Source organism: Triturus cristatus, chromosome 4_1 (assembly GCF_964204655.1).
Source record: "Triturus cristatus chromosome 4_1, aTriCri1.1, whole genome shotgun sequence".
In the NCBI taxonomy this organism is placed as follows: domain Eukaryota; kingdom Metazoa; phylum Chordata; class Amphibia; order Caudata; family Salamandridae; genus Triturus; species Triturus cristatus.
This window is the reverse complement of record NC_140585.1, coordinates 1040034446-1040062249: the sequence shown is the minus strand read 5'-3', so window position 1 is coordinate 1040062249 and position 27804 is coordinate 1040034446. Positions and strand designations below refer to the sequence as shown.

The 27804-nt window shown below is 44.1% G+C and overlaps 2 protein-coding genes across 9 annotated transcripts in view; both read left to right on the top strand.

The window, feature by feature from the left end:
• The window catches only part of PTPN12 (protein tyrosine phosphatase non-receptor type 12), a 425418-nt gene extending 408310 nt beyond the window's left edge, over window positions 1-17108 (top strand). For all 6 annotated transcript variants that reach the window (XM_085654008.1, XM_085654006.1, XM_085654012.1 and 3 more), the window contains 2 exons: window positions 1684-1800; window positions 15887-17108. In XM_085654008.1, coding sequence (XP_085510134.1) covers window positions 1684-1800; window positions 15887-15948 — 179 coding nt within the window. In that variant the 3' untranslated portion in view covers window positions 15949-17108. The remainder of the gene's footprint in view (window positions 1-1683; window positions 1801-15886) is intronic.
• Window positions 17109-19767: 2659 nt separating this feature from the next.
• The window catches only part of RSBN1L (round spermatid basic protein 1 like), a 395874-nt gene continuing 387837 nt past the window's right edge, over window positions 19768-27804 (top strand). For 2 of the 3 annotated variants that reach the window (XM_085654004.1, XM_085654003.1), the window contains exon 1: window positions 19770-20399. In XM_085654004.1, the coding sequence (XP_085510130.1) occupies window positions 19880-20399 (520 nt within the window). In that variant the 5' untranslated portion in view covers window positions 19770-19879. Of the gene's footprint in view, window positions 20400-27804 lie in introns of all 3 variants that reach the window. The other variant, XM_085654005.1, reaches the window with a different exon arrangement.

Below are 27804 nucleotides of genomic sequence, written 5' to 3'. Positions count from 1 at the left end.
TTATTGATGATCACTATGACTGCCTTTTTAAGGTCTGGTTGGAGGAGGATGCCCTGTTGGTCGGCTTCCAAGAACATGCTTCAGATGGCATCCTAACAGCCCTATGTAGCGTTTTTAGAATTCTGTGGAATCCCATTGGGCCCAGGGTTTTGTTAGACTTTAGCCTAGCTGTAGCAGCTTGAACTTCTGCCAATGTGATTTTGGCATCAAGCGCTGCGCAAGCCTTCACATCTAGAACGGGAATGGTTACAGAAAGCTGCCACTATAATTGCACTTGTTTATGTAATGTATATTTGGCAGTGCATCCAATTTTAACTTGCATCGTACTTGTGATTTCTCCCCCCAACTCTTTAAGTTTATTACAACATAGAAAACATTCACAAAGTTCAATAAAGCAGTAGTGTTACTGGCACATTGAGTGCCTCCACCAAATTGCAGAACCATGTATGAGATTTGCATTGGCCATCAGACTGTCATATGTTATTTGCAGAGTATATTCCAGTCACTCCATACTCTTTGATGTTTCTCCGGACAACCCCTTGATTTATAAACAAACTGCTTTTCCTTGGCACAGTACTCCATCCCATGAGTCCATTCTATCACTGAAGGAGCTGACCCTGATCTCCAATGCCAGGCAATTTATCCTTTCAGGTAGGATAAATCCCAGGCTGCCAACAATTTATCATAGTGTCTGTATACCCAGTAATTTATTAACCCCACCCGCACCATTTTGTGCTCTGGCCCGGCCAGCCGCCCACACGCAGGGCCAAAATTTCACATATAGTACACCAGTATCTCTGTATTATTGTACATTCACATATCGTGTATAAAAATATTCTCAATTCCCCTTACATCTCAAGTAGTGTGGATTTAGACCTTTGTTCATTTTACTGAATCGTGTAGGACTGTGTATATTATCTCAAGCCTGAAAGCCTTCCAGCTTTGCTGTGTGTTGTAGCCAGTTCCCAGTCAATAATGGTGTATCCAGGGTCAGCACGCTGTGCCATTGTATCCATCTCTGACCCAATGCCAGCACAACAGTGACCTGCGGAATCGATGCGTTTAGTGAACCATGAATTAACTTAAGTGGGCAGTATTATTCAAGGGCTTGGAGGTCCATGGCTATTGCCGAGTCTGTCCGATCACCAAATAGCCTTTTGATGCTTAGTACAATGTAGCTAGCTCAGCAGTATTACATGATAGCAGCACCTGATTCCTTTCTTAACAGGTGTAAGATTGAAAGGCTGTTTGCCATGGGCATATGTTGGCAATGTGAAAAAGTCATGCGCTCAAAGTTCAGTTTTCCCACTTTGCAACATTTTGTGATCATGGGCACACATCTTAAATCTCCATGTGCCTCAGTAAATTTAATCTACCAACACTGATGCGATTTGATTAGCCAGGGTTTAAATATTCCTCCTATACACTGCATTTAAAAGCAGATATTGGCATACCCCCACATAACTCTCGTTATAGGCAGGTACCTTATATGAATGGCTTTTGACTTAGAAAAGTATGATGCATCTGAGAATGAACCTACATTTTATAAATCAAATAAATAGCTATATGCACTTCATAGAAAAGTAGAAAAAACTGAACCTGTTTATTTCACTAGGATTGTCTAGTTTTTCTTTCCGATTTAGAAAACAGATTATCAGACTCTGGTTTCCTTTCTTCTTTCAGGGTATAAAGGATCTGGTGACATGAAACAAAGTAATACAGTACCTCAGCTATCCCAAGCCAGCTCCTTGAACTCAAAAGATCGCCTGTCAAAAACTCAAACGGAAATTGTAGACACAGGTGATTGTCTTATACCTATACTAGAATGTTTTATAGAGTTTTTATTTTGATGTATTGCAAAAGGTGTCCAGTACAGCACATCTAATCAAAGGGTGTCTAATGCAACGCAGTTTTTACTTCTTCTACCATTAATCTAGCAATAAAAATCTAATGGATGCTCAAATTCTGTATTTCAGAATCTGCCTTTAGTGGCATGATCTAATCTGCTATTTTAGGGCAGAATAGCATACCTTATGCATGTTCTTAAAACAAAAAAGCCACCAGAATTGACCCGCAAAAGTGCTAATCTGGCATGTGGGTTATAGGCTGGGGGGGTATGTGTTTTGGAACACAGTTATGAGAAAAGTCAGATACCATAGCATCTCTAATAAGAAAGGCCAAATAGTATAAACAGTTGGAAAAATAGTCCCCTGTATGCAGCATGAGGCCATTTTACTAGTCTGGGTATGTTATGACCGATAATGTCTTGCACCTACAGAAGAGGCTTGAGTGCCTTAAAGTGTGAAAAATAGAGAAGAAAATAACCACTGCAACACTATGCGGCAAAAAAAAACCTGAACTCTATTTTAGTGAGGATTGAGCAGATGAATAAATGTTTAACTGTAGTGGTACACCGTTCATGTAAATTAACACATTTATGAATTAATAATACTGAAATCCGAATTGAACATCCATGCTGTGCAATACATTTTCCAGTCTTCACTGTTTTCCCTAAATGCCTCGATTCAGTCTCTTTGGTGCACTAAAATTGCAGAGCTCTTAAGTTTTGCCATATAAAGGCATCAGTATATTTTCTGTAACAGGTTCTTAATGTTACTTTTGTATATGTAGTCTGGTGGACCTGGCCTTTTTTGTAGGGTTATTCCCAAATTTTGTCTTCTTCCTCCTATTTTTCTGACCATCTTTTTATTGGCTTTAGTACTCTGGGCACTATACCACTTCTAATGGGTACTAAAGGGCATGTGCTCTCTTCCCTAAACCATGGTATGATTGGTTTACACCTGTTTGGCATATTTTATTTACTTATAAGTCACTTGTAAAGTGGTATACCATATACCCAGGACCTGTAAATGAAATGCTACTAGTAGGCCTGCAGCGCTAATTGCACCACCCACAGCCTTTCAAACCTGTCTCAGGCCTGCCACTGCATGGTCTGCTTGCACAGTTTACTGCCACATTAACTTGGCACTTAAAACTACTAGCCACGCCTTAAACTCTCCTTTTACTACATATGTCACCCCTAAAGTAGGGCCTAGGTAGCTCTATGGGCAGGGTGCTGTGAAAGTAAAAGATGCAACAAGTGCCCTTATTGTGTGGCATACCCTGGTAGTGACAAACAGCCTACTTGGTTTCCCACTACTGTGAGGCCTACTCCTCTCATAGGTTAGCATTGGGAATTCCCTTACATTTGTTTAAGTGGTAATTCCTGATCTGAAAGGGGCAGAATTGTCATGTTTGGAATAGTCCTTATGTATCCCCTACTGATGCCTGGAGCCAGGGATGGGGTTGAAAGGGAGTGTTGTGCACTTCTAACGTTTCTTTTGAAGTCACCCCTAGTTCAAAGACATTTTTGAGTGTGAGTACAGGGGCTCTGGCCAAGTGATTTTAGGCACTGTGTGGGACTTATAACCAGATTCTGCTGGCTCTATATACTGCACCAGAGGATTGCTGTGCTGCCAGGAGGAGCCACCATTTGAACTACTTTCTGTGTTGTACTAACCTGCTGCCTACTTGGTTGCTTATGGGATTGCCACTCTGCCAAATGACTGTGTGCTTGCCTGCCTGCCTACTGCCCCCTTAGTGCCCCCCATTATCTCCAGGGGCCGGTTGGCTGCTTTCCTCCCACCCCTGTTCGTTTGGAAACCTGGGGTTTATGAGGATCCAAAGAGATTCCCAGCTTTTGTTTGCATCTTGCTCAAAAATAGCACGCAGTGAGCACTTCATCTCTTATCTACTATAGGGTGATGAGCGTTTCATCTTTTATCTTGGTGGCCCCTCGGCTATAGCGGAGGAGCGTTGTTGCACGGATTTCTCATAGTGCTCGAAGCAAAAACACAAAATGGTAATAACTTTTAGTTATCGCCATTTTATGTGTTTTTTTTCGGGTGGGTGGGCGTGGCTGCTCTGCTTACGGAACAGAGCAGGGGAGGAGTGGTTTGCCCGCTCCTAAGTGCGCAATGTCTATTTGGTCGGCCACCTTGGACCGCCAAACCAGTCATGTGCACTCCCCAGTTCTCCAAGCAGGCTGCATTGCAGCCTGCATGGAGAACATGCCCACCCCTCCACCCCGTTTCACAGCGATCCAACCAATCACAACGCTCCAATGAGCGTTGTGATTGGCTTAAGGGTAAGAGCCTGGATGCCTGCTTGCTGTTCCGACCTGGAGTGGCATGGTAAGACTTATTTTTTCTTTTTAATGCAGACCGCAGCTGCCCAAACTAGTTATGTGCACTCCCCTGTTCTCATGCAGGCCTGAACGGAAGGCCAGCTTCAAGCCCGGGCCAACCACAAGACATTTTTACATACCTCCACTCTTACAGGCAGAAGGAAGCCATAATGAATGAAACTCGAGACAAGTCGACCATATTGTTTGAGGGTTTCCATGTGGACATATACCAGGATCTCCCCACACTCTACAGCGCTGCAAAGCCTTGAAATCGGCCACTGCCTACCTCCGAGAGAAAGGAGTCTGCTACCGCTGGGGACACCCCATCAGAGTGATTCATGTGGGGCAGTCCCTAAAAGAAGCACAGGAGGCACTTGGGGTCAATCTCGAAGAAGGGACGAATCTGAAGCATCAATCTGGGGGAGGCAATGACCTCGGAGACGCCAACACCGGGAAGACTGCATGGGGCCGGGAAGGAAAAAAACACTTACGACCCTTTGAGCTGGAAAGTCGGAAAGAAATGGAAGCCCTCCTTCAACTGCTGCAGAACTGAGACGTTGGGGGGTGGGGGACATCTAGGGACTGTAGTCTGATACCGCACAATTCTATCCCTGTCCGGCCGCTGCAGGTCACTGCGGATGAGCCCCGGGATGGAATAGGAAATCGGCCTTCATGGGCGGAGTTTGCTCTTACTAAGATGCGGGCCGACTGTCTGCCATATGGACCCATACACTACGGTGTCACTGATGCCCGTCTGAGGGCTGTTTTCTTGTTGTTCATGTTCCCTTTGCTTCACTGTTTTCCTGACTCCCTCTTTCTCACTACATTTTCGTGCTTCCTACAGGCACTACTCCTGCTGACTGAAACTGAGATTCATTTGAATATTCTGGTGATCCTGGTGCTTGGAGCTGCTCCCTGGTGGGTATATCGCCTGGTTACTCAGGTGGCACTAGAGATTGAGCGGATTCAACATAGGGCCTTAGACATTGGGGTCTTCCTCCGGGGCCACGACAGGTTTCTCTCCTTATTGACACATGATCTCCAGTCTCTATGGAATGGGAGCGGACGCTGAGACATCCTCATTCCTTTGGCAGGCGCTGCACCTCTCCTCTGGCACTGGCTGTTGGAGGGTGGGTTTGTGCCCCTCTATTTTACTGTCCTCGTCACTCCCCAAGGCTATGCCTCAGCCTTTTCCCATGGCACCCCTTAAGGTTGTGATCTTGAGTTTTAATGTCCTGGGCCTGAAATCTCCCATCAAAAGGCGTGCGCTCTTAGCTCTACTTAGGGACACCAGATGCGACATTTGCCTCATACAAGAGACCCACCTTATACAGGCTGATTGGAAACGCCTCCGGTCTAAGTGGTTTGACCGACAATATTTCTCCTCCATGGCTGGGAAGAGAGCGGGAGTGGCCATTCTCTCCGCATCACACTTTCGCAGGAAAGCACTAGATACACACACAGATACCTGGGAGAATGATTGTGGTGCGGGTGGCAATGGGGGTGGGGGGGGGGGGGGGGGGGAAGACCTGTATACCCTTGTTTACATAAACAGCCCAAATGAACATCAAGAAACATTCTTAGGGGGGGCGTTGACCACCATTCTTGAATCCCCAGACTAAGACCGATATAGTGGGAGGTGATTTCAGTATAGTACCAGACCCCCAATTGGACAGGTCTATACAAAGGGTGGGACATTCTGAATCACTCTCGGACTATGAAGCAGAGGTTAAAAGAAACTGGTTTGGAGGCAACACCATCCCACTGCTCAGGAATACACCTTTACACTGGACACACAGGAGGTTGAGATAGTAGTGGCGGCCCGTTCAGACCACTCTTCGATTACCCTTGTCCTGCTGCTATCTGGGGAGCACGTGTCAGAGATTAAACCACAAATTGCTCACATATGTTGCAAACGTTAAAGAACTTCTGGAAACCATACAAGCCTATTTAACTATTAATGAAGATGGCTCTGTTCCTGTCTGTCTGCTCTGGGACACACTGAAGGCGGTTCTAAGGGGAAAGTTTCTAGCCATAGCAGCTAGACTAAGGAGAGACGAGACAAAAGGGATCATCTGGAAACACAAATCCGGGAATTGGAAGGAGTGCATTGACGCACAGGCTCGGTCCAAACTATGCATCAACTCAACAAGAGCCCTGGATTATGATCATGCGGAATATGCCCTTTTACGCACTAAACAGCGCTATTATGAAGGGGGACTAAAACTGGGAAGCCTCTTAAAACATCAACTGTGAAGCCTGACAACTGCGTGCCACATTACAGAGATCGAAGGCTCTCAAGGGTATATGCTTCAAACAGACAGCGCTATCGCTGCGGAATTAGAGAAATTTTACACTAACCTCTATACAGCGGATTCTTCAGACTCTGTGGTGGCCGAGGCATACGTGACCCAGGTACCAGTGGGCTCTCTACCGATCTCAGAAGCAACTAAACTAGACGTAGATATCTGCCCAGATGAAGTGCTGCGCAGGGCCTCACCTCAGGCAAAAACGCCCAGGAAAGATGGCTTTTCAGCTGATTTTTATAAAACCTTTGCCTCTACTCTTACCCCATTGCTGGCTCGTCTTTTTAATTCGTTCAGTGCTACGGGGACCCTGACCCCTACCAAGCAACATGGCAGCTATGGTAGTGATCCCTAAGGCAGGTAAAGACCTGTTAAATTGTGCTTCATACCGCCCCAAATCCCTATTGAATGTTGATCTAAAAATATTAACTAGCATTCAGGCCGCTCGCCTAGGCCCATACATGCAGGGGTCTGGTGGATCCGGACCAACCTGGAGTGATACCGGAGTGCAGTTGTAGTGATGGGACATGGCGAATGTGTCACCTTCTGGATAAGATTCAACGCACCCAACAACCAGCCCTACTTTGTCAGTGGACGCAGAGAAGGCCTTTGACAGGGTCCACTGGTCCTATCTGCGTATGGCACTGACCAGATTCGGCCTTGGCGAACGGATTTTTGAAGTGGGTGGACTGCATCTATAGCAAACCGGAGGCACGCATTAGGGTGAATGGGGTTGCCTCTTTCTCATTCCGGATCACGCGGGGTACCCGTTCGGGATGTCTGTTATCGCCTTCCTTATTTGCTCTCCATATGGAGGCCTTTGTGAAACGAGTTCGCCAACACCCCCACAAGAGCGGGGTCCGGATGGGCAACAGCGAACACAAGATCTTGCCCTATATGGACGACGATGTGAGTTTCCTTGCACCTCTTACAGGAAATAGAGGGTTTTAGCAAAGTATCTGGCTTTAAAATTAATATCCAAAAGAAGCAAGCACTTAGCTTAACTATTCCTAAAGCTGACCAAACAAACCTAGTAGCGAAGTTTCCATTTATATGGGCCTTGGAGGGTGTTTACTGCCTGGGGCTTAAGATATTCCCTACAATTGATAAGACAGCCCAGGTGAACTATGCTGCCCTCCTGACCGATATTCAGAAGGGGCTCCAGGCTTGGAGGAGATGTACGATGTCATGGTTGGGTAGACTGCCTGCTATCAAATTGACGCTAGTCCCCTGCATCCCATATGTGTGGCCGACCCTCCCGCTGCAGCCCAGCCACTGATATTGACTAAGGTTCAACACCTTCTTTGGGATATTATCTGGGGGGGAAGAGAGCTCGCATGGCACAACACCAAACATACCTAAAACAGGAGGATGGAGGACTGGAAGTCCCACATCTAACCCACTATTTCAAAGCTGCCCAATTGCGTTACATGATCGAATGGTATAGACCTGAATTGGAGAAACACTGGTGCTTTATTGATTGCGCAATTGCAGATATAAATGTCTGGAAGGTGCCGTGGCTACCCAAACAATACCGACCGCCTGGGGTGTACGTTTCCCCAGTTTTGAGGGCAACCCTTAATGCATGGGATAAAGTGCAAGGGGCCCACGATCTCACGCCTGCTCTCTGACATATACACTTTTCTGCTTACACCTGCACAAAATATTAGGCATCCGCATCGATGGGAAGCCTAACTTGAGCACGTATTTTCCCCTAGAAAGTGGCATGATATATTACATAGGGCCAGAGCTTCCTCCTGTAGCACAGCTGGGAAGGAAATGTTAATGTTCTTCAAAATAGCACACTACTGGTACTATACTCCAGCTAGGGTAGCACAGTGGAAGCAGGGAGGGGACAACCTTTGCTGGCGCCACTGCGGGCAGATCGGCACTCTCACGCCCGTTTTGTGGCACTGCCTGAAAATACAAACCTTTTGGGATTCATTACTGCCAGACATCAACACCATTATCACACAGATATCCCCAGATTCCTTAGCTATATGATACTGGACCTCCCCAACTCATTGACCTACCCCCTCCAGTCGTGTCAGGGGAGAGCCAGCACCCAGGGGCTGCTAAGCAAGTGCTGCTTTCAAAATGGGGAACAGTTGGGATCCCAACCAGATTGGAGTGGTTGCATAGGCTGTGGGAGGTGGTGGGTATGGAGAAAATTACAGCAAGTCTCTCGCACAACCTCCCTTGATTCGACAAAACCTGGGGCACCACTATAGAATTTCTAGCCTCGAAATTTAGAGAACTTACATGCCAGAGATATCTTAGAAACCTTTGACTCACCAACCGAAGCGCCACCACTGGAGATCATGCACATACAAGATAACCTAACTCCTCTGAGAGATCTGGACTGCATCACTGGAACAAAGACCATCTTTAACTAACCAGTCTCCTTTCTACTCCCTCCCCCCCCACCCCCCCTTTTCTATTCCTGCTCACTCCACCTACAAATAACTCCTCATATTTTCCCTCCACCGGTCAGTACATGTAGGTGGTAGCTATTGTTATTACTGTAATATAAAATTTACAATAAAAAGATGTAAACTAGTATGAAAAATGGACGCTGCAGGAAAAAAAACATTTTTTTCTGTATAATTAATGTCTGAGGCATATGAGCTGTAGATCACATGCTTTGCCTACTCCTGCAATCTAGTGTTGGGTCCGTATATTTGCAGGTTGATTTTATTCGAAGAAGTCTTTCTAGTCACGAGATAAGGTGACTCCTCCTTTCAGTGATGGCGCGCACGGGCATCGACTTCATTGTTAGATTGTTTCTTTCCGCCATCGGGTTCAGACGTGTATTGCTGCGCTCCGGTCCTAAACCGCTCATTGGGTTCCCCTTGGTACGCAATCCACTCTACCCGCATCGGTATTGCTTTGTACGCATATCCCACTTCTCCACGTATCATATCGATTGAAGAAAAATTCTATTTCGATCAGAAGACTCGTGGAAGGCTGTCCGGCCTAACCGTGTTGGTCCACCCGCAGTAGATTGAACCGAGGCCATTCTAATTTTGGGCTCTGTGCCACGCAAAGTATCTGTACACCGACTCGCACAAAGTGTGGAACATGTGCTTATCTCGGGAGAACTAGCAGGACTGCGACGCGTGCAGATCATTTCAAATGAGGAAAACGCTCCGCGATAGTCTGGCTGGACATCGTGAAATGCAAAGCCAGAACATTGAATACACGCTTGACATCTTCTGTGAAGGTTCCGAGCAGGAAGAATTCAATGCACAAGCGGACGAAAAGGAGCAGGAAGAACCTGTATTGTATCGAAGATTTATATAGCGCACAAAACTGTCACCCTACGCGTATCCTGGCGCTGTGACTTACCAAGTTGTCATTAGGCAGAACAGATGGCATATACGCTAATTTGGGGAGCTCATATTACTCATCCCTAGGGAAGAGCCATGTCTGAGGTGCAGGGGGAGGTCATTCCAGAGTCGTGGGGCTGCTATACCAAATGCTCTGCCACCCAGCCTGGTCTTCCTAAATCTGGCGTTGGTTACCAGGCTTGCACCAGGTGAGTTTCTCCTGCATGGACATTGGACCCTGACGATGCACTGCTCTGAACACAATTCAGAGAGATTTTAAGTGCATTCTCTCCTTGATAGGCAGCCAATGGAGGTCCTTTAATGCTGCCGTCGTTGAAGACCTGCGCTGCCTATTTAATGCCAGTTTGGCTGCTATAGACTGGATCCTCTGCAGCTTTAATAGCACTGATTGTGGTGCTCCCAAGTACAGAGAGTTGCAGTAGTCCAGTCTGCTTAAAATTATACTCCTCACTACTAAGGGTCTGGTAGCACTAGGCAGTAGTGGGAGAATCTGACTTAATGCTCTTAACAATGAGAAGCACATATTCACTGTTTTATTGGCTTATGACTCAATTTGAAGATTGTCATCTGTTAAAACCCCCAGATTACGCACTATACTGACTGGAACCAGTATCTATTCCAGAATTAGACTCCGAGATGGAAGACGACTTTCTGCAAGGTCAATGACCGTGAGTCCTGAACACCCCTTGCTCCGAAATCCAATTCAAACCAAACAAAAGGCTTCAGGTCACGGTCTGCACCCAGAAGATGCTTCTACGGTCCCGGCTCTGCACCAAAACACATTGTTAAGCCTTCGGGCTCGGGATCGAGTCGGACAAAGTCAGGCACCTATCCGAAACCTTCAGGCTTGAAGACTGCTTTGGAGCCGAAACCCTCTATTCTGAAATCAAAAACTGCTTCTGAACCCAAATCTTTCGCACAAAAAGTCATCACCCTGGCAGCGAAGTCCTCGGTGCCGAAACTGAAAAATGATCCTTTGCAGCTGCAGCATCCAATTTTCGACGTCCCAAATCGGACCCAAAACAAAAGGAACTTTACATTCATCCAGATACAGGACGACATCTTACTAAACTGCCTCAGAAGCGCAAGCTTGAGTCAGAGGACATACATAATATGATTCCTTTAAAGAGGAAGAATGTCGGTACTAACCTCTCTCCTCCTCCACCACGTTCCCCTACACATTCACCAACTTCTCCAGCATTCGAACATTTGCTTATCACACCAACTAACTCCACCACCACAGCCTGATGACGTCGATGATGGAGATACTCCTTTACCTGTAGATCCCTGGAAAGACTACAATACTGATTTACCTACTTACAATGATCCTGACATTTACCCTGCAAAGTCTTCCCCTCCTGACTACAATGTAGGGTATTTAGAATTACTTGCTAGAGCTGCAGAATATCATGGGGCACAACTCCGTAAAGAATCCTTAGAAGAGGATTACTTTTTCGAAACTCAGTAGTACGTATAGATCCTGTGAGACTTCCTATGCTCAAAGGCATAATGAGACATGCCGATGATATATTTAAGGACCCTGTTAGTGCTCGTATTCTCACTCCCAGAACAGACAAAAAATATTAACCTGGTCTGTCAGATCCAGTCTTTATTAAGGGGCAATTACCACTAGACTCACTAGTTGTCTCTAATGCCCGTAAACGGGCCAATTCACAAACTTCGGGGGATGCCCCCCACCACACCACACCCCTCCCCTCCGGACTAAGAGTAAAAATTATTAGACCCTTCTGGTAAGCGAGTAGCCTCCCATACAGCACATCATTGGCGTATAGCCAACACCCAGGCCCTCTTAGACGGGTATGATAGAGCGCACTAGGACGAAATGGAGCAATTGCTCCAATTTCTCCCAGATGAGCACAAAACTAAAGCTCAGGATTTAGTACAAGAAGGAAAGCTCATCTCCAATTCCTCTATTAAATGTGCTGTAGACGCTGCTGACACCGCAGCTAGAGTGATTAACAATAGTGTCATTAACAATAGTGTTGTACTTAGGAGGCACGTCTAGTTAAGGATTTCCGGGTTTAAATCACAAGTCCAATAATCCATTTCGAATACTCCATCTAATAAAAAAGCATCTCTTCGGGCCCGAAGTAGATCAGGCATTGGAGCAAATTAAAAAAGACATGGAGGTAGCTAAATCAATGGGAGCTCTACAGTCTCCTTCAAATAGTCTCTTTTTACTGTTGGGGGTCCAAGACCACATCCTCAGACAATACTGTTGCCTCGTACAAAGGCAACAATCAATCTTTGTCCTCAAGAGGCTTCTTTAGAGGAGGATACAGAGGTAACAATGGCAAAGGTAGGGGGCAAGGGTTCCACACCATGTAATTCCCTTTCCCCTAACAAGCAGTGACTTGCCTACCCTTCCCTCGATCATTTAACACCTGTCGGGGGACATCTTCTACAATTCTTTCCCATTTGGCAATCCATAACTACAGACAAATGGGTGTTAGGAATAATCCAATATGGTTATTGACTGGTGCTTACCACCAATCCTCCAAACATTCCACCTCGTTCTCGCAAAATGTCTCCAGGACATTTACATCTGCTCAAAGAGGAAGCCCAGTCCCTCTTGCTAAAAGGAGCCATAGACCCTGTACCGTTACAATATCAAGGGTCAGGTGCGTGCTCCCTGTATTTTCTAATTCCCAAAAAGGACGGCTCCTTGAGACCTATTCTGGACCTCCGAGAACTAAACCACTGCATACTGTCAGAACATTTCCACATTGTGACACTTAAACAAGTGCTCCCACTTCTACAGCAGAGCAACTGTATGTCTACTCTAGACTTAAAGGATGCACATTTCCACATTCCAATTCATCCCGCTCATCGCAAAAATCTCAGATTTGTGATAGGTGATAAACATTACCAATTCAAAGTACTACCGTTTGGATTCACCACTGCTCCCAGAGTGTTTACCAAATGCCTAGCAGTAGTCATAGCTCATCTGAGATGACAGCACATCCAGGTCTCCCCATACCTGGACGACTGGCTCATCAAAACCAGCACTTACCTGAAGTGTCTCCAACACACTTGAGCCACAATTCACTTACTGCACCAACTAGGGTTTACAGTGAAAGCGTTGAAGTCTCATCTGCATCCTTCCAACACAAAAACTTATCTGAGAGCCACCATAGACACTCAAAGAGCTCTAGCCTCTCCCAATGCAGACAGAATTCTCAGTATTCAGTCTCTTCTGACTCAGTTTCAGCCCAACCAACCATTACCAGGAAGAGTCAGTAATTTCACACCAAAAGTTGCATCTCACCTCCACTCTCCTCACTCAGTCATGGAAAAATCAGACCTCCAAAGAACTCAACCTAGTGATTTGGCTCCTGAAGTCATAGCGTTTGGTTATTTACAATTACCACCAGACTGTGTGAATATCCTAAAAGAGGCTAGAAAGCCTACTACTATCTATTGTAACAATACTCTTGATGCTTCTGTGCAGAACATCATCCGTTACATTTACAGCAATCTGGACTAGCCAATGCATCCATTCACTTACATCTAGCAGCAGTAGCTGCATACTTACAAAACAGACAACACTTATCTCTATTCAGAGTACCAATGATTGAAGCCTTTAGGGAAGGATTAAAAAGGGCGATACTACCAAGAGTCAAACTTGCACCAGTATGGAACTTAAACATAGTCCTCACAAGGCTAATGGGTCCACCATTTGAACCAATGCACAGGTGTCCATTACAATTCCTCTCATGGAAGGTTGCTTTTCTCATCGCAATCACTTCACTAAGGAGAGTTGGTGAACTTCAGGCATTAACTATACAAGAGCCTTTCTTTCAGCTGCATAAAGACAGAGTGGTTCTTGAAACCAATCCTAAATGTCTTCCTAAAGTAGTTTCTGCTTTTTATATGTCAGTCAGTTGAGTTACCAGTGTACTTTCCTCAACCGGATTCTGTAGCAAAACGAGCTCTACGCACACTAGATGATAGAAGAGCTCTACTATATTATGTAAAAAGAACAAAAGAATTCTGCAAAACAAAGCAGCTTTTTCGCCAACACACAAAGGCAATTCCATATCTAAATCGGGCATTGCAAGATGGATTGTGAAATGTATCCAGGCGTGTTATGTGAAAGCAAAAAGAACTTTGTTAATACCCCCTAGAGCGCATTCCACTCGCAAGATGGGGGCTACCATGGCATTCTTAGGGTATATTCCCGTAGCTGACATCTGTAAGGCAGCAACATGGTCTACACCGCACACATTCACCAAGCACCATTGTGTAGATGTGTGAACGAGGCAACAAGCTAATGTAGGCCAAGCAGTACTTGCACTGTTTCAAACAACTACTACAGGTTAGCCACTGCTTTGGGTATATACTGCTGTATAGTCTTTGCAAAGCATGTGATCTACAGCTCACATGCCTCGAACGGATATTACTTATCCAGTAAGCACCTGTTCTTGGCATGTAGAGCTGTAGAATCACATGTGCCCACCTGCCTCCCCGGGTACCTGTAGTTGCAGTTCTCACGTTACATACATACACACGGACATTTCTATTCTACACTTAACTCCATTCTCACCCTCAGCTGGAAAACAATCTAACAATGGAGCCGAAGCACATGCGCGCTATCTTACCTTGTGACTGGAAAGACTTCTTCGAAGAAAAACAACTTGCAAACATCCGCACCCAACACTAGATGCAGGAGTATGCAAAGCATGGGAATCTACAGCTCTACATGCCAAGAACAGATGCTTACTGGGTAAGTAACATTATCCTTTCTGATTTTTCTAAATTGTTTAAACTAGCTGCTAAGACCTTGGTTAAGAGTCTCTGCAAAACTGTTTAGAATTTTAAAAGAAGTAATGCCCATCTGCTTGCTGGCAGAAAATGACAAGGCCTTGGCAAGCAAAGGTCCCTCCACGGGGAAAGATGAGGAAGAACAAGAGGTGGATGAGGTTGACACGGACTCCATCACTACCCCTTCAGATAGCAACTCCACTGGGAGCAATCCTAGTAGTGTACCAGAAGAGGTAGACACTGAAGATGCAGATCTTCAGAAACTAGCCAGGGAGATAGCATTCGAGGCTAAACACCTGACTATAGTAAAGGAAAGCATTGCGATAGCCCTAGGACCTATATCTGGTGGCAGCAAAATTATAAATAGGGATCAAGCTTTCGACCCTAAAATCCCAAAAGGGATTGTCCCAAAACAGGGGAGTGGAATTCCTATAGTCTCGACACCCAGGACATATTGTTTGGGGTCAGGTACAACAGGTTTTTGTTCTTGGGACAAATAGGCCCAACCCCCTGCAACACATACCCTTTGGCTGCCAGTGTACAGTAAACCTATGACTCTGGGAAGGGAATTGTCTGTTGCTAAGGAAATATTTGTGTGCCTGTGTTAATGCTATTGGAGTTTGTATTTATGGTTTATTAATACAAAGCCTTCGTAATTAGGATGAGCGCTCAGAGGAAATGTTTTAAGCTCGGACTGCACTTCTGACAATGGTTCCAGTATAAAAATTGTACACGTGTTTGCAAAGTTTAATAATAGGAAACTATGTATAATGCTCCTAAAATGCTTTAAGATGCAAATATGTGCAGAAGCTTGAAAGCAAGATTAAGGATCTTTAATCAGCAAATTGTAGGGGGGGGGGGGGGGGGTCGTAAAAACGTACACAGGCAAACAGCGTAGGGACACAAAGCCACTGGCACTTTAAGAGGGTCAAAATTTTACCAAAAAAGTTGATTTTCATACCAGGTGCACCGTGGTGCATCCGCAGGAGCTGCCATTCAAGCTTCACCCCATGGTATCACTCCACCATCAAGCTTCTTCTGAGAAACTTCTGCAGTACCTCAGTAGTATGGAGTGACGCTTGAGTAACAGGGTAGTAACATCCTACCCACAGTTTAAAAAAAAAACTGTTCTAGAATATTATTCAATAATTGTTAAGAAGCATATTATTGTACAGATTGGCGTTAAATTAATTATACTGTAATTGTCCTATATTTAGAGATGGGGTGCGTTATTAAAACCTACTTTGTTTTTAATGTAGGCTTCAGAAATCGTTGTGCAAAACCTCGAGGTCCCCGAGATCCGCCCTCAGAATGGACATGATGGAAGAACCAAAAAGAAAGGCTTATTTATACTGGAGAATACAAGTGCCACTGAATCTATAGTATTCCATGTATTATTTTTGTTGTTGACTAACACAAAAACAGTGCAGATTTAGCTACCTGCAGCCCATTTAACTAACTCCACAATGGTACGCATTTTATTCTGTACCATATGCACCACAAATATTGTTCCAAACTGTGGACTTTGGTATCAAACCGTTATATTTCCTTGCTGGGACCATTTACCTGCCTTATAGAACACTTAGGAAAAAAGTATTACATATGGTTTATTTTGTAACTTTATAAAGTATTATTGCCTTAATGTCTTTTAAACCTGTTACACGCTGCTTTTAGACATATGTTAATATAGTGAAACTTTTATGATAGAGTTTATGGACTACTTTTGGCATCTTTTATTTGATATGTATGCATTGTTTTGTATATGTATAGGGCAAGCAGATATACTGTATAATTTGAGAACGTTGAAATCGTACAATATTATTAACAGAAGATGTAAGAAATCTCTGCATGGTCTGAAATCTGTGTACCTTATTTGTAAATTATTTGCCCTGCAATTTTAGGCATTTCCGATATTTTTCTTTGAACAAGTGCAACCAGGTTTGCAGAGTAAGATTGTAATACATTTTGTATATTATAAGCGAAAGTGGAAAATGTTATTTTTATATTATACTGTTTAATTGTCACTATTAAATTGTCCTAGTTTTCACCTGGTCAAGGAGATTCAGTAAGTGCCTTGGAACAATATTGAATTCCCTTAACACGTTACTTTAATGTTTGAGTTGTATGGCATTTAGAAGACTATTGGAAACCTCTGTATATGCAAGCAGATTGACATACCAGAAAAAAAACTGCTTAAACAACGTTTTGTTGTTCTTTTTCTACAATTCATGTTTGAACGTGTTAAAATAACTGTCTCCAGCATAATGGTGGAAACGGTGTTGATGTATTTCAAAAGACATGGTAAAAAAGCATGCTTAAAACAATTGTACTTTCCACACCGACAAAAAAGACTTCTGTTAATCCTGTATATAATGTACAAAAACGTTGGATACTGCATAATTGATTTGACCTATTCGCATATCGTACCATGCAATCAGTATGTATTGACCAAATATACTTGCAAAGAAAGAATAAATCCACTACTGATGTGTCTTGATGCTATCGAGAGGTGGAGACAAAAAAACGGTGTTGGCCTAACAGTCATTTGAGTGGGAAGACTTGTGTGGCATAAAGCATACTACCAACCTCCTAGCCTGGGAAATTCTATATATGCTTAGCTAGATGGTCTGTTTTGCAGTGCCTTTTGATTAAATGTCTGCATTGCATAGTACTTTGTCTATGTTGACTTTCAGTACGATTTTTGGGGTGCTAATCTTTCTGTTTTTAGTTTAGAGCTTTTCAAGTGTTCGTTACATTGTGACTACCACTGGAATTAAGCAGCGTGGTTGGCAGAAATGTCAAAGCACGGGCAAATTGGGGCCTTTTCTGTTTACATTTTAATCAAGTTGTTGTTATAAGTGGGACCCTACGGCCATATCACAACGAAGGTTTGGAATTAAATCACACATCAAGCAGATTAGTAAAAATGCCATTCCCTAACCATTACGTATTTTTGCTAATGCTCAGTTTTTTTTTTTTACTGTGTTAAGAGAACTTGAATTAGCTTTGACCCCAGCCGTCCTTTATACCGAAGATCACAAAGCAATTTCGGAAGTCAGATTAGGCATAGTTATTATATTGCAGAGAATACGAAATTACTATGATTGGCAGTTTTTAATATAATTTAAAAAAATTCTAGCCCGAAAAGTAACCTACACGTGGAATTACAACGAGCTCCCAACACGTTGGTAACTCATTTAACTCTTCACTAACTACCATGAGTGTCGTGTGCAAAGGACTACAACATGTTGGGCAATGAATCCATGGCTGCACAACTCCTACATAGCTGTAATCTAAAGCTGGTGGAAATGTGTCCACTATTAACACCTAATTTTAAAAGTGGCAGTGATTTCAAGTGAGCGCCTCAAATGTATACGCATCTGAATTTTATTTAGTGTGGCGACACAAACTAACAATGAATCTGGGCTCCAGAGGCGATTTTGAACCTACCGTACAAAAAAGTACATCTTTTAATTGTAAGTTGTTATGCATGTAGGCTTTTTTCTGTACATGGCAATAGTATGTTCGTTGTTATGCTGACAAACTGCCGTTCCCTACATGGCCAGGCGTGTTGAAGTTACTCAAGTTTTGAAAGGCAGAGCTGCTGCTCATGTCGACAGCGTTCGTTCACAACATAAAACATACCGCTACTCAATTTAAAATTAATACAATCTGCCAATTTAGGTGACACAGGATACTCAAAGCAACAGCTGTAAAATTGTGTACGATTCCGGACCATTTCCCCCCAAAATTACCTTTTCAACAATAGGAGGTAGACATAAAAGTGCTGCATCTGGCACGTTGCGTTGAAGAACGTGGCAAAGATCGTCGTTGCTTTTTCTTTTAACAATTAATTGAAAACTGTGAACCTCGTAACACTCGCGCGTGTTCATTGTTTGAACTTTTTCGAGAGAAGAATTATATAACATTTTGAGGGTGTACAATTTTTAATTTTGCAGGCAAGGCTTCTGAGTTGCACTTGCAGCCTCCCCCGATTCGTGGAGCGGGTTGTACCCCATTTCTAAACTCCTGGCAAGACATTTCGTTCGAGTTAAAATAAACCCAGCAGCAACAGTACTTCAGCAGGAACGATCCAAACAAAGTCTAACCAAAGGAATTTGGGTGAACTGGTTATCAAGCCCTCAGCGCTTGTTGCGGATAGGGCGGGGTACCACGTGGTAAACGCAAGGTCTTTGTTTACAATGTAATATTTGTACAGAACTGTATTGGATAGTTTGTAACACCAAAAAGGGGAGGAACGAATATGTACAAAGCTTAGCTGTACCCACGGCGTAGAATGCGCTTTACATGTAACGTAGAATGCAAGAAAGGGAAAATAGAGACAAGGAAGGGGAAGAAACAGATCAAAGAAATGATTGATTCAAGTATAGCTAAACAGAGGTTTTAGGAATTTCCTAAAAGGGTAACCGATTTGGTGAGTTCTCAGCGCGGGCCGAAGCGGAAGGAGTTGCAGAGGATGGAAGCAGCGCCACAGACAGATAGTGTAAATTAACTACCAGTACTATTTCGCCACAGCTTCAAAATGATAACTTTGCTAGCCGGGCACAAGCGGTATGAATTGTGCTGCTATGTCGAATGTATCAAAATGGTGAATAGCGGAGACCGCGCAGCAAATGACTCTGATGATTTTTACTTTATAATCGCACGTTATTCGCGTATTCTCGCCTACGATTTCGGCAGTGTACATTCTTAATCATGCAGAATAATTCTGACATAGAGATCGCTTTATGAATTAAGTCACACTTCAGAAAAAAAATCGAGTTCCTGAGAAAGTCACACTGTATCACCAGTACCACGTGGGGGACGCCAAGTTGAACTCAACGCACTGTTAGGTCTCCAGGCAGTAGATAGCCACGTGTCACGGTATTGAAATGCAGTCAGCGTCTCTTATTCGGATCCTCGGATATTATCCTCGCTACCAAATACTCATTTGGTGGCCGGAAAGGCGCGCCTTCAGCACCAGGAAGAGGACGGCAGTTCGTGACGCTCCCAGCCCCTCCCCGCCTCCCGAACCACCGCTTCCAATCCCGGCCCCAATCTGCAACGAAATGGCGCCGCCGCCTCCCGCCTCCGCAGTGCAGTCGCAGCGCCCCGCCTACGCTGTCCCGCCGGCATGTCTCATTGGTCAATTGTAAAGCCGATCACGGGCTTTGCCCGGCAATTGGTTGCGGTATGCTCCTCCCTCACGGTAGACTCTAAACGGCGGAGTAAATAGATCATAGGAGCCCAAAATGGCGGAACTGCCCAGTACCTTCCATGCAGCGCTGTCCGGAACGCCCACCGCCGCCTTGGCAGCAGCGAAGATCGCTCCCGCCGGTTCATATTCCCGGGAGCTGCAGCCACATCAGCCTCAACCCCGGGAGCCGCCTCCGCCGCGCCCCCAGTTACAGGAGCCGCACCCCCACTCCCGGGAGCCGCACCCCCATTTTGCTAAGAAGATGCGGCTCTCTGAAACCAAGGGCACCAAACCCAAGCGCGTGAACGGCGAGGGGGGCGTACCAGCAAAACCCGGCGCTGCAGTGTGGAGTCTACCTGTGCCTCCAAGCGGCTTCCTGAACGTCCAGCGACCCCCTAGTGGCAGTCATAGCCCCGGGAGGCCTAAGGAGAAGCGTGAGAAGGAGAAGCGGAGGCACTGCCCGCGCGGAAGCGGATCAGAACCAGAGGATAGAGCACCGGGTGGCAGGGAGCGCTGCTTCTTGCTTGCCCAACCACCCGCTGCCTCTCCCGCCCTGCTGCTGTCACCGTCCCGTTGTAAGTATTGTGACTTCCCTTATGTTCCCCAACATGGTTCTAGGCCGTGTGTGCGGAGGCCGTTCTCTGTGTTTGTATGGCTCCGATAAGCTGAAAGTGTTTTTGGAAGTTGACTTCACCATGTGTGCATGCACAGTGCCATGTGTGTGAGTAGGGCTAATGGCCAATGTGCGTGTTCACGCGTTTAGAGCTTGTTCTTTTTCGAACTGTGCTGTTTGTAAGGAGCCAGGGCATATTTGGAGTGTATGTATGAAAATAACTAGTTTTCTTGCATTTTAACGGAAAGCTTCACTGATATCGTTGTAGTTTTTTATTAGTTATCGGACTGACATACCATAATTGATTTAGTTCCTCCACACAGGGTGGCTGGTATCATACCTTTTATCCGTTGGCAGATTATTCGTTTAGTAGCAAGTAGTCCGAAACATGTAGTTTAAGGTTAAATGATTGAGCAGCTGTAGTATGGAATATGCAGGAAAACAGCCAACTTTATTACAAATCTAAAACGCTTACAAACCACGCCCTCTACATATGATTGCTAAGCATTTAAAGATACAATAGACAATAAAAAAATCCCTAACCCCATACTACAGCAGCTAAACCACGATCCTAGAGAAAAGTCTGCCAATGAAAGCGTAAAGCCACGAGACCAAGGATTGATAACTTCAAAACAAAATCCCCCCCCCCCCTTCTAACTCCTCTGTAGATCTGACAAACTATTCTCCATCCCCGTTGTTTTCTACACAACAATACAGCAAGCGTTCTTAATGTAGAATTGAGAACTGAAAAAGTAAGCATTGGCAAAGTTTGCGATAACTATTGGTGTCAGTTCTTTTTAGCCATGTTGTACAGCAGCCCAACTGCTGTGTAGCCTCGCTGAAATGGTAAAAAAAAAGTGATAGTCAACGCTGGCTGCTTCATAGAGCTTTTTTTGTTTTGCCTTCAACCATGCTGCACAGCAGTTCGGCTGCTGTACAACATGGGTAAAAATCACCGTAAGGCCAAATTGTACAGCTATTTTTCTTTGCCACAGTTTTATTTTCCATGTTGCACAGCTACAAAGCTGTGCAGCCTGAGTGAAAGTAAAACAAATATAAAAGACAGACAATCGACCTCTCACAGACGAGATCTTTTGACTTTGGCAATGCTTGTACTGCCGTGGCGACATTATCTTCAGTACTGGATGCAAGGTCTTGTCCTAGACGTGACCTCCGGAACCGGACAACATCTCCGGGAGGCTCACATATACTGTCAGTATGGTACACACTACTGAAAAACCTGTTTCTCTTGGGCCCTTGGTTGGTGGAGGAAGGATGCAATGAATAGTAGGTGGTGGGGGAGATGCGAATGAGCCTACACTTACTGCTCACAGATTTTTTTGTTTGCTGTGTTTTACAGTTAATCAAAGGACTGGTGTTTTGAGGGAATTAAGTGCATCCATGAATGTGGGTGAAAGCAACAAACTAGGAAGTTGTGTTCTTGAGAAAACTGAGACGTTTGGCCCCAAAGAGGACTCTTCCATTTGTGTGCTAGAAAAAGCTTTTTCTTTTGCAGCACCCGCAAAATTGTTGCATACATTATTTCACTTTAAAGTCCGAGAAAGAAAAATAAACAGCAAGCTCCCTTGGAATACAGAGCCAAACACTGACATGTAACTTTTGATGCCCAGTAAATGTGTCAAGATAAGAACAAGATTTTAAGGCCTGTTTGCAAAAATGGAGCACTCGGAAGGATACTGTAAAAAAGGTTTGGGCAAGGTAAGGGATAAACTCAAGCTTAAAAGAAACGGAGCCAACAAATTGAAAACCAGAAAATGTGAGTTACAAAGCCAATGGTAAGCAACTGGCAGATACATTCCCAGGGAAGCTTTCTAAATGCCCCCAAGATTTCATTGGCAAACCAGATGGGTGTGCGCTGTCTGGTAGGCTTTGACCTAAGAATGGATTCTGCATGCCGAAGTTGACTCCGATATCAGTGGTTTAGTACATCTGTGAAAGGGAGAACTTTGCTAATGGTCTTGGGATATTAAGGGTAGTATTTTGTTGTTTTTGGTGTTTTATATGAAATTGAACATTGTTCTAGAAAACTCCATGGTGTAATTTCACCAAGATTGCAGAAGAGTACCATAAGCCACTTCACTGGAGGTTACTTCATGGAAGCAGATAGTTTACCCTTTAGGTATTTTCAAAGTAGCGATCACTTAAAAAAAAAAACTCTTGAAGTGGTTCTCCAGTAGTTAGGTGAATTTGTGCATTCCTAGCTCACCATCCTAAGACTAGAACTTCTTTTGGAGTAATAAGTCAATCTTTGGTAGTAGGTACGGGGGATGTCAAAGTCTCAAAAGGCGATGGGAGGAATGTTTGCAGTTTGTCTAACCACTGGCAGGAACTTGGCGTGGTGTTCCAACCCTTCGTTCTTTTGTCTGTGCATACTCTTGCCACTTAAGGCAGTACATCACACACATGCCTGCCCACACGGTAGTCCTGTGCTTACTGTGCCACTGGATTCAAGCTATACCTAACTGACTAGCCTCAACTGGGGCAAATCCTGTCTTGGATTACTTGCATTCTGGTTCAGGTAGTGCCTGGCATCCCGGTTCTGCATGGGCTGTTCATATTAGGGCCACGTCAAGACTGATTTGCATATGGACCTTGCCCATACTGAAGTGGTGGCATGGTGGGCTAAAGAACAATTGGTTGAAATGCTACCCCAAGCTATTACTAGTGGTTAGACAAAAAGCAGGAATCAAACATAGCTTTGTGTGTTTGATGGACCGCTATGGATATTCCTTGTGCTTCGTTGCTTTTTTTGTACTGCACATAGGCCACAACAAGATGTGGACGAATTCCACAAAACTCAGCCGTAATTGTAAAAAACAAAGCTAGTAAATAAAGGAGCCGCAGGCACTAACTTTCTCGATACTGCTTATTATCTAAAGAGAAGCTCCCCCTTTTTTCCATGTCTTAAGCTTGTCAAGACTACAGTTTCTTTCCAGTTACTTTCACTTAACAGGAACCTATTTTCGGCACAGTACTGTTAATGTAGCAGATTTATTATGAGCAGGCAGAACACTGTTACTTTGAGCTTTAGCTTTGTTAATTAAATAAAAAGGGGGGGGGGACGTATTGCAGCCATGCAACAAAATGGTCAGTGGTACATGCTCCTGGTCGGTCTGCATGGTTTCTGGTAACAGCAAAATTACAAGCATACACAGCCACTTGTAGCTAGTGCATCTCAAATCTGTATTAATAGATATTGTCCAGTTTAATTCAAGATGCACTATGAGCAACCCAGTTTTCCAGCAAGTCAGAAACGTGCCACACTTTAGAAACATGTGATAGAGGCGCTTCCTTTGGTCTAGCGAAGACCTTTTGAATTTATTTGTAATATATAGTTTTTTATAGACTTGAGAGCCAGGAAGCTCCTCCAATAACAGAGGTTTACAAAAAAAGTCAAAACGAGTATTGACAAATGCAAAAGGCTGACGGCCAACAGCTGACTCATTGGCTTTGCCAGGGTTTGTTGAAGAGTTTAGCGATCAGTAGTTTTTAAGTCAAAGCAAGAAGGCGTTCAGGAAGACCTTGCAAACAGCTAGCTAGCATTTTACTAGCAACATCGCCAGTTTTCCATTGTGGATAGGTACGTGATATAAAGATGCCTAAAATAACATAAATGCAATTATGTCGAAGTTTCCACTCATAAAAGTGTCAACTGCCCTCTAATTTCATGTAACGGGACAGCTGAGGCAAAACAAGTCAGCTTTACTTGTTTGATATTGCTTAATCTGCTATGTAACAATGTTCTCATTGGAGTTGAATAGCTAAGTTATCATGTTGGTAGTGATGCTATAAAACGGGCGTTGGCAAAGCCAATAGGTCTTCCCTATGTGAGAGCTATTGGCTTTCTAATGTCTTTTAGCCAGGTTCTGCAGCAGCTTGGCTGTGCAGGACAGCTAAAAGTAAAGTTGGAATAAAAAAAGCTATAATAGCACTTTGTATTTTACTGTTAGCCATGCTACACGGACGTGGCTGTAAAACATGGCTAAAAGAAATTACACATACATACACACACACACCTCTGGGAAGTTTTCAAGTTTAGGTGGAAAGCAGCTCCAGCATAGAGCACTCTCAACACCAGTGACACTCTAAATTTGCTAACCTCAAATGTCTGCTTTTCTATCAGTCGTTAAGCATAGGATTAACACCGTGCCATCCACGCCAAGATAAAAAGGAACAAAGTCTTGTGACAGTTCCCCAGCAGTCTTTAAGCATATGATAAACAGTGCTATCCATTCCGAGCTGTAAAATCAAAGCCTTTTACCACTCCAGGCACTGTTACAGCTTTGGATTGTTAAAATACCACCCAAGCCAACGTGCAATGAATAAAAGCAACCTCTGACACATGTTTCACTCTCATTAGATCTCTTCAGAGAGGTACAGATCTGTCCAGACACAAGGGAGCATCCAGTATAAGTCTAAACAATGCCCTTTCAGGCCTACAGTGACGTGTAAATTATGCAAAAAAGAAGCAGAGGATTATATACACTTCACTTAAAAAACCAAAGGTTACAGGGTTTCGAGGCCAGGCCTTTTTTCAGTGGCTAAAGGGGCTTGTCCATTTAAAGTGGGTGCCTCCAGGGCTCCAATGAGACCGCAGGGGGAGCCTGAAGGCCCCCGTGGTCCCTACCGGCTCACCAAGTCCCTCGGGAGTTGGCATTGCTTTTGGACAGAGGGAGTTGTTAAACATGCAGCTCCCTCTGTCCAAAAGCAATGTTGGCTCCACTTATAGTAGAACATTTTCTGTTCTCGGGTACTAGAAGCGAAGCAGTGTTTGCGTTGATTTGCTCCCGCCAAGCCTTAGCAGACCGCAATGTCCTGGGGGTGGGCACCCCAGTACATTTACAGGAGACAGCCATTGGGGGGGGGGGGGGTGTACCCCAGGGCCATCTATGACTCCATGAGGTCCCCCCCCACACCCCGGTTAGAGGTTTGCCTGGGCAATTGGTGGTGCCTGAGGCTCGTGCAGCCCAAACCCCTGGCAGGATTCTGTGGGATACCACCACCACGTCTGGAGGTCAGGGTATTCCTACTCTGCCCCCTTTTCTTTATTTTTTTACTTTCTTTCTTAGACTGCTTCAAGCCAAGTCCCAAGATGGCTACCAACACTTCCTGGATGAAGTGTTGGGAGCCAATCAAATTTTAGTAGGATCTGCGAGTCCACTGGAAGGACTCACATTCCCATATATCTATATTTTTTAAAGTTAAATATCCTACACTACTTAATGGATTAACACCAAATCACACAAACACGCTTTCTGGACCAACATCTAGCTTTCTGCCAAATTTGGCGTAATTCCGTTCAGCAGTCAAAGCTATAGTAGGAGCGTTAAAAAAAAGGGGGGGGGGGGGAATCCCCATAGACATGACATGAAGAAAATGTGTTTTGGGATCCCCCCCCCCCCCCCGGCCCCTGCTTGAAGGATCACCCTAAAACTTTCACCGCGACAGCTGGACCAAAAAGAGTAAGTTTTGTGACGATTCGTCTAGCTGCGCCAAAGTTATTGTCAAAACAAAAAATGCTTTTCCCATGGACTCTCTGGTCCTAACTATAACTAGCTGCGGCCAGTGGGTAAAATATATATATATATATATATACACTATATATATATATATATACACTATATATCGCAGAATACCAATTATTGTGGTAACAGGAGTCACCACACATTGGATTTATTGGTCCACTTGTAATGAGAGACAGAGTGGGCTCTAGCATTGCCCGCAAAGTATCACTGCCTCATGCCATTGGATGTATCATTCTGCCTTCCAAGAAATGTCTAGTGGAATGCAAGGTGCCAGTTTACCTGTAAACAGTCATTAGTCATGCATTTTGTTTCATTTACGTCTTTAACTGATTCATCCATTATATGCAGAAAGCAGTATTTTTGCTTTTTACTACCATCATTAGAAAACAAACAAGGTACTTTTTTAATGTAATAAAACACAATTTGTGCTAGTATTTGGTGTGTACATGCACTGGGCCATTAAAGCCAGGCTTACTGACTGCTGTTTTCTGTTCTGAGACGTGTGCATAAACCACCCCAGAAGAGCAGTAGCAGAGTACAGCGTATAGTCCAAAAGTTTGACTTCAATAAGGACCATATAAGTATAACATATAAACATGCAGTGTTTCCTTTTTAACTTTAGACAGATTAATTTGTTTCAAAGAGGTACAGATGATACAGATGAGATTTGTTCTATGTTTAGCGCAAGATTAACAATCGCTCGTGTATGGATTTTACCCACACCTCCATCGACCATTGAATGGTGGGGATTAGTTAAAGAAACATATGATATGGAACTAGCACTGGCAAAAACGAGAGGGACGAAGGCACTATGTAAAGTAAATAATATATGGGGTGTATTATTCTGAAAATGTTTGTAAAAGGTTTTTTTTTTCCCTCCCTCTCTCCCCTGCAATGAGGGCTAATAGATATATAGGTAGATATGAAGGACAATATATTTATAGAACTGATATATACCTGTTCCAATGTTTGTACTTATTTGCTTAAAACTGTATTATATGTATTAATTTTTCTTTTTCTTTCATGTTGGCAATAAAGAAATTTAAAAAGAAAAGAGATTTGTTCTATGTGCCACTCACTTCTGCTGGTCATTAAAACACAAACCTAAAACAGTTTAGATCGATAACTCATGTTAAAATAGAGGTTTCCATAAATAGCTGTAGGCATTCACACATTTTCACTACAATGCTGATGTTTTAATGAATGCAATGCGTCGGGCTACTTATCGTAGAATCAAACAGGCATTAAATCTGTTTAATGACAAACTACATGCGATTGATTTTTGTCAAAGGACATGCAGTGTATATATGGAACACCACTGATAAGCAAACAAAATGGATATAAACCGAAATAAACTGCAGTTAATGTAGAATACACGAAGAGCAGTCGGGAGGAATGCGTGGTTTTAACCCCTTTGCTGCTAGGCTTTCACCCCCTGTGGTAAGACTTTTTTTCCTGGCTATTTGGGGTAGTTCGCGCTTGCTGTTGGTTATGTGCAAATGCTTTACATACTGCCTCGAAGATAAGCCTGGCTGCTCGTGCCAAGGGGGTGAGCAGGGGTTATTTTAGACGTCTAACTCTTTTTCGAACTAGAGTGGTTTCTGCCTCGCTTTGGCGCAAGTCTCCGCTAGCCAGAAATCCCATTTCTAACACTGGGTAACAGAACCCAGTGGGAGCCCCACAAGTCACCTCATCCTGGATTCTCCTGGGTGGCTAGTTTAAAAAAAAAATGTATAGGTTTGCTAGGTTTCCTTGGGTGCCAGCTGCGCTAGGACCCAAAATCCACAGGTAGGCACAGTCCGAAAAAGTCAGTACCTAGTG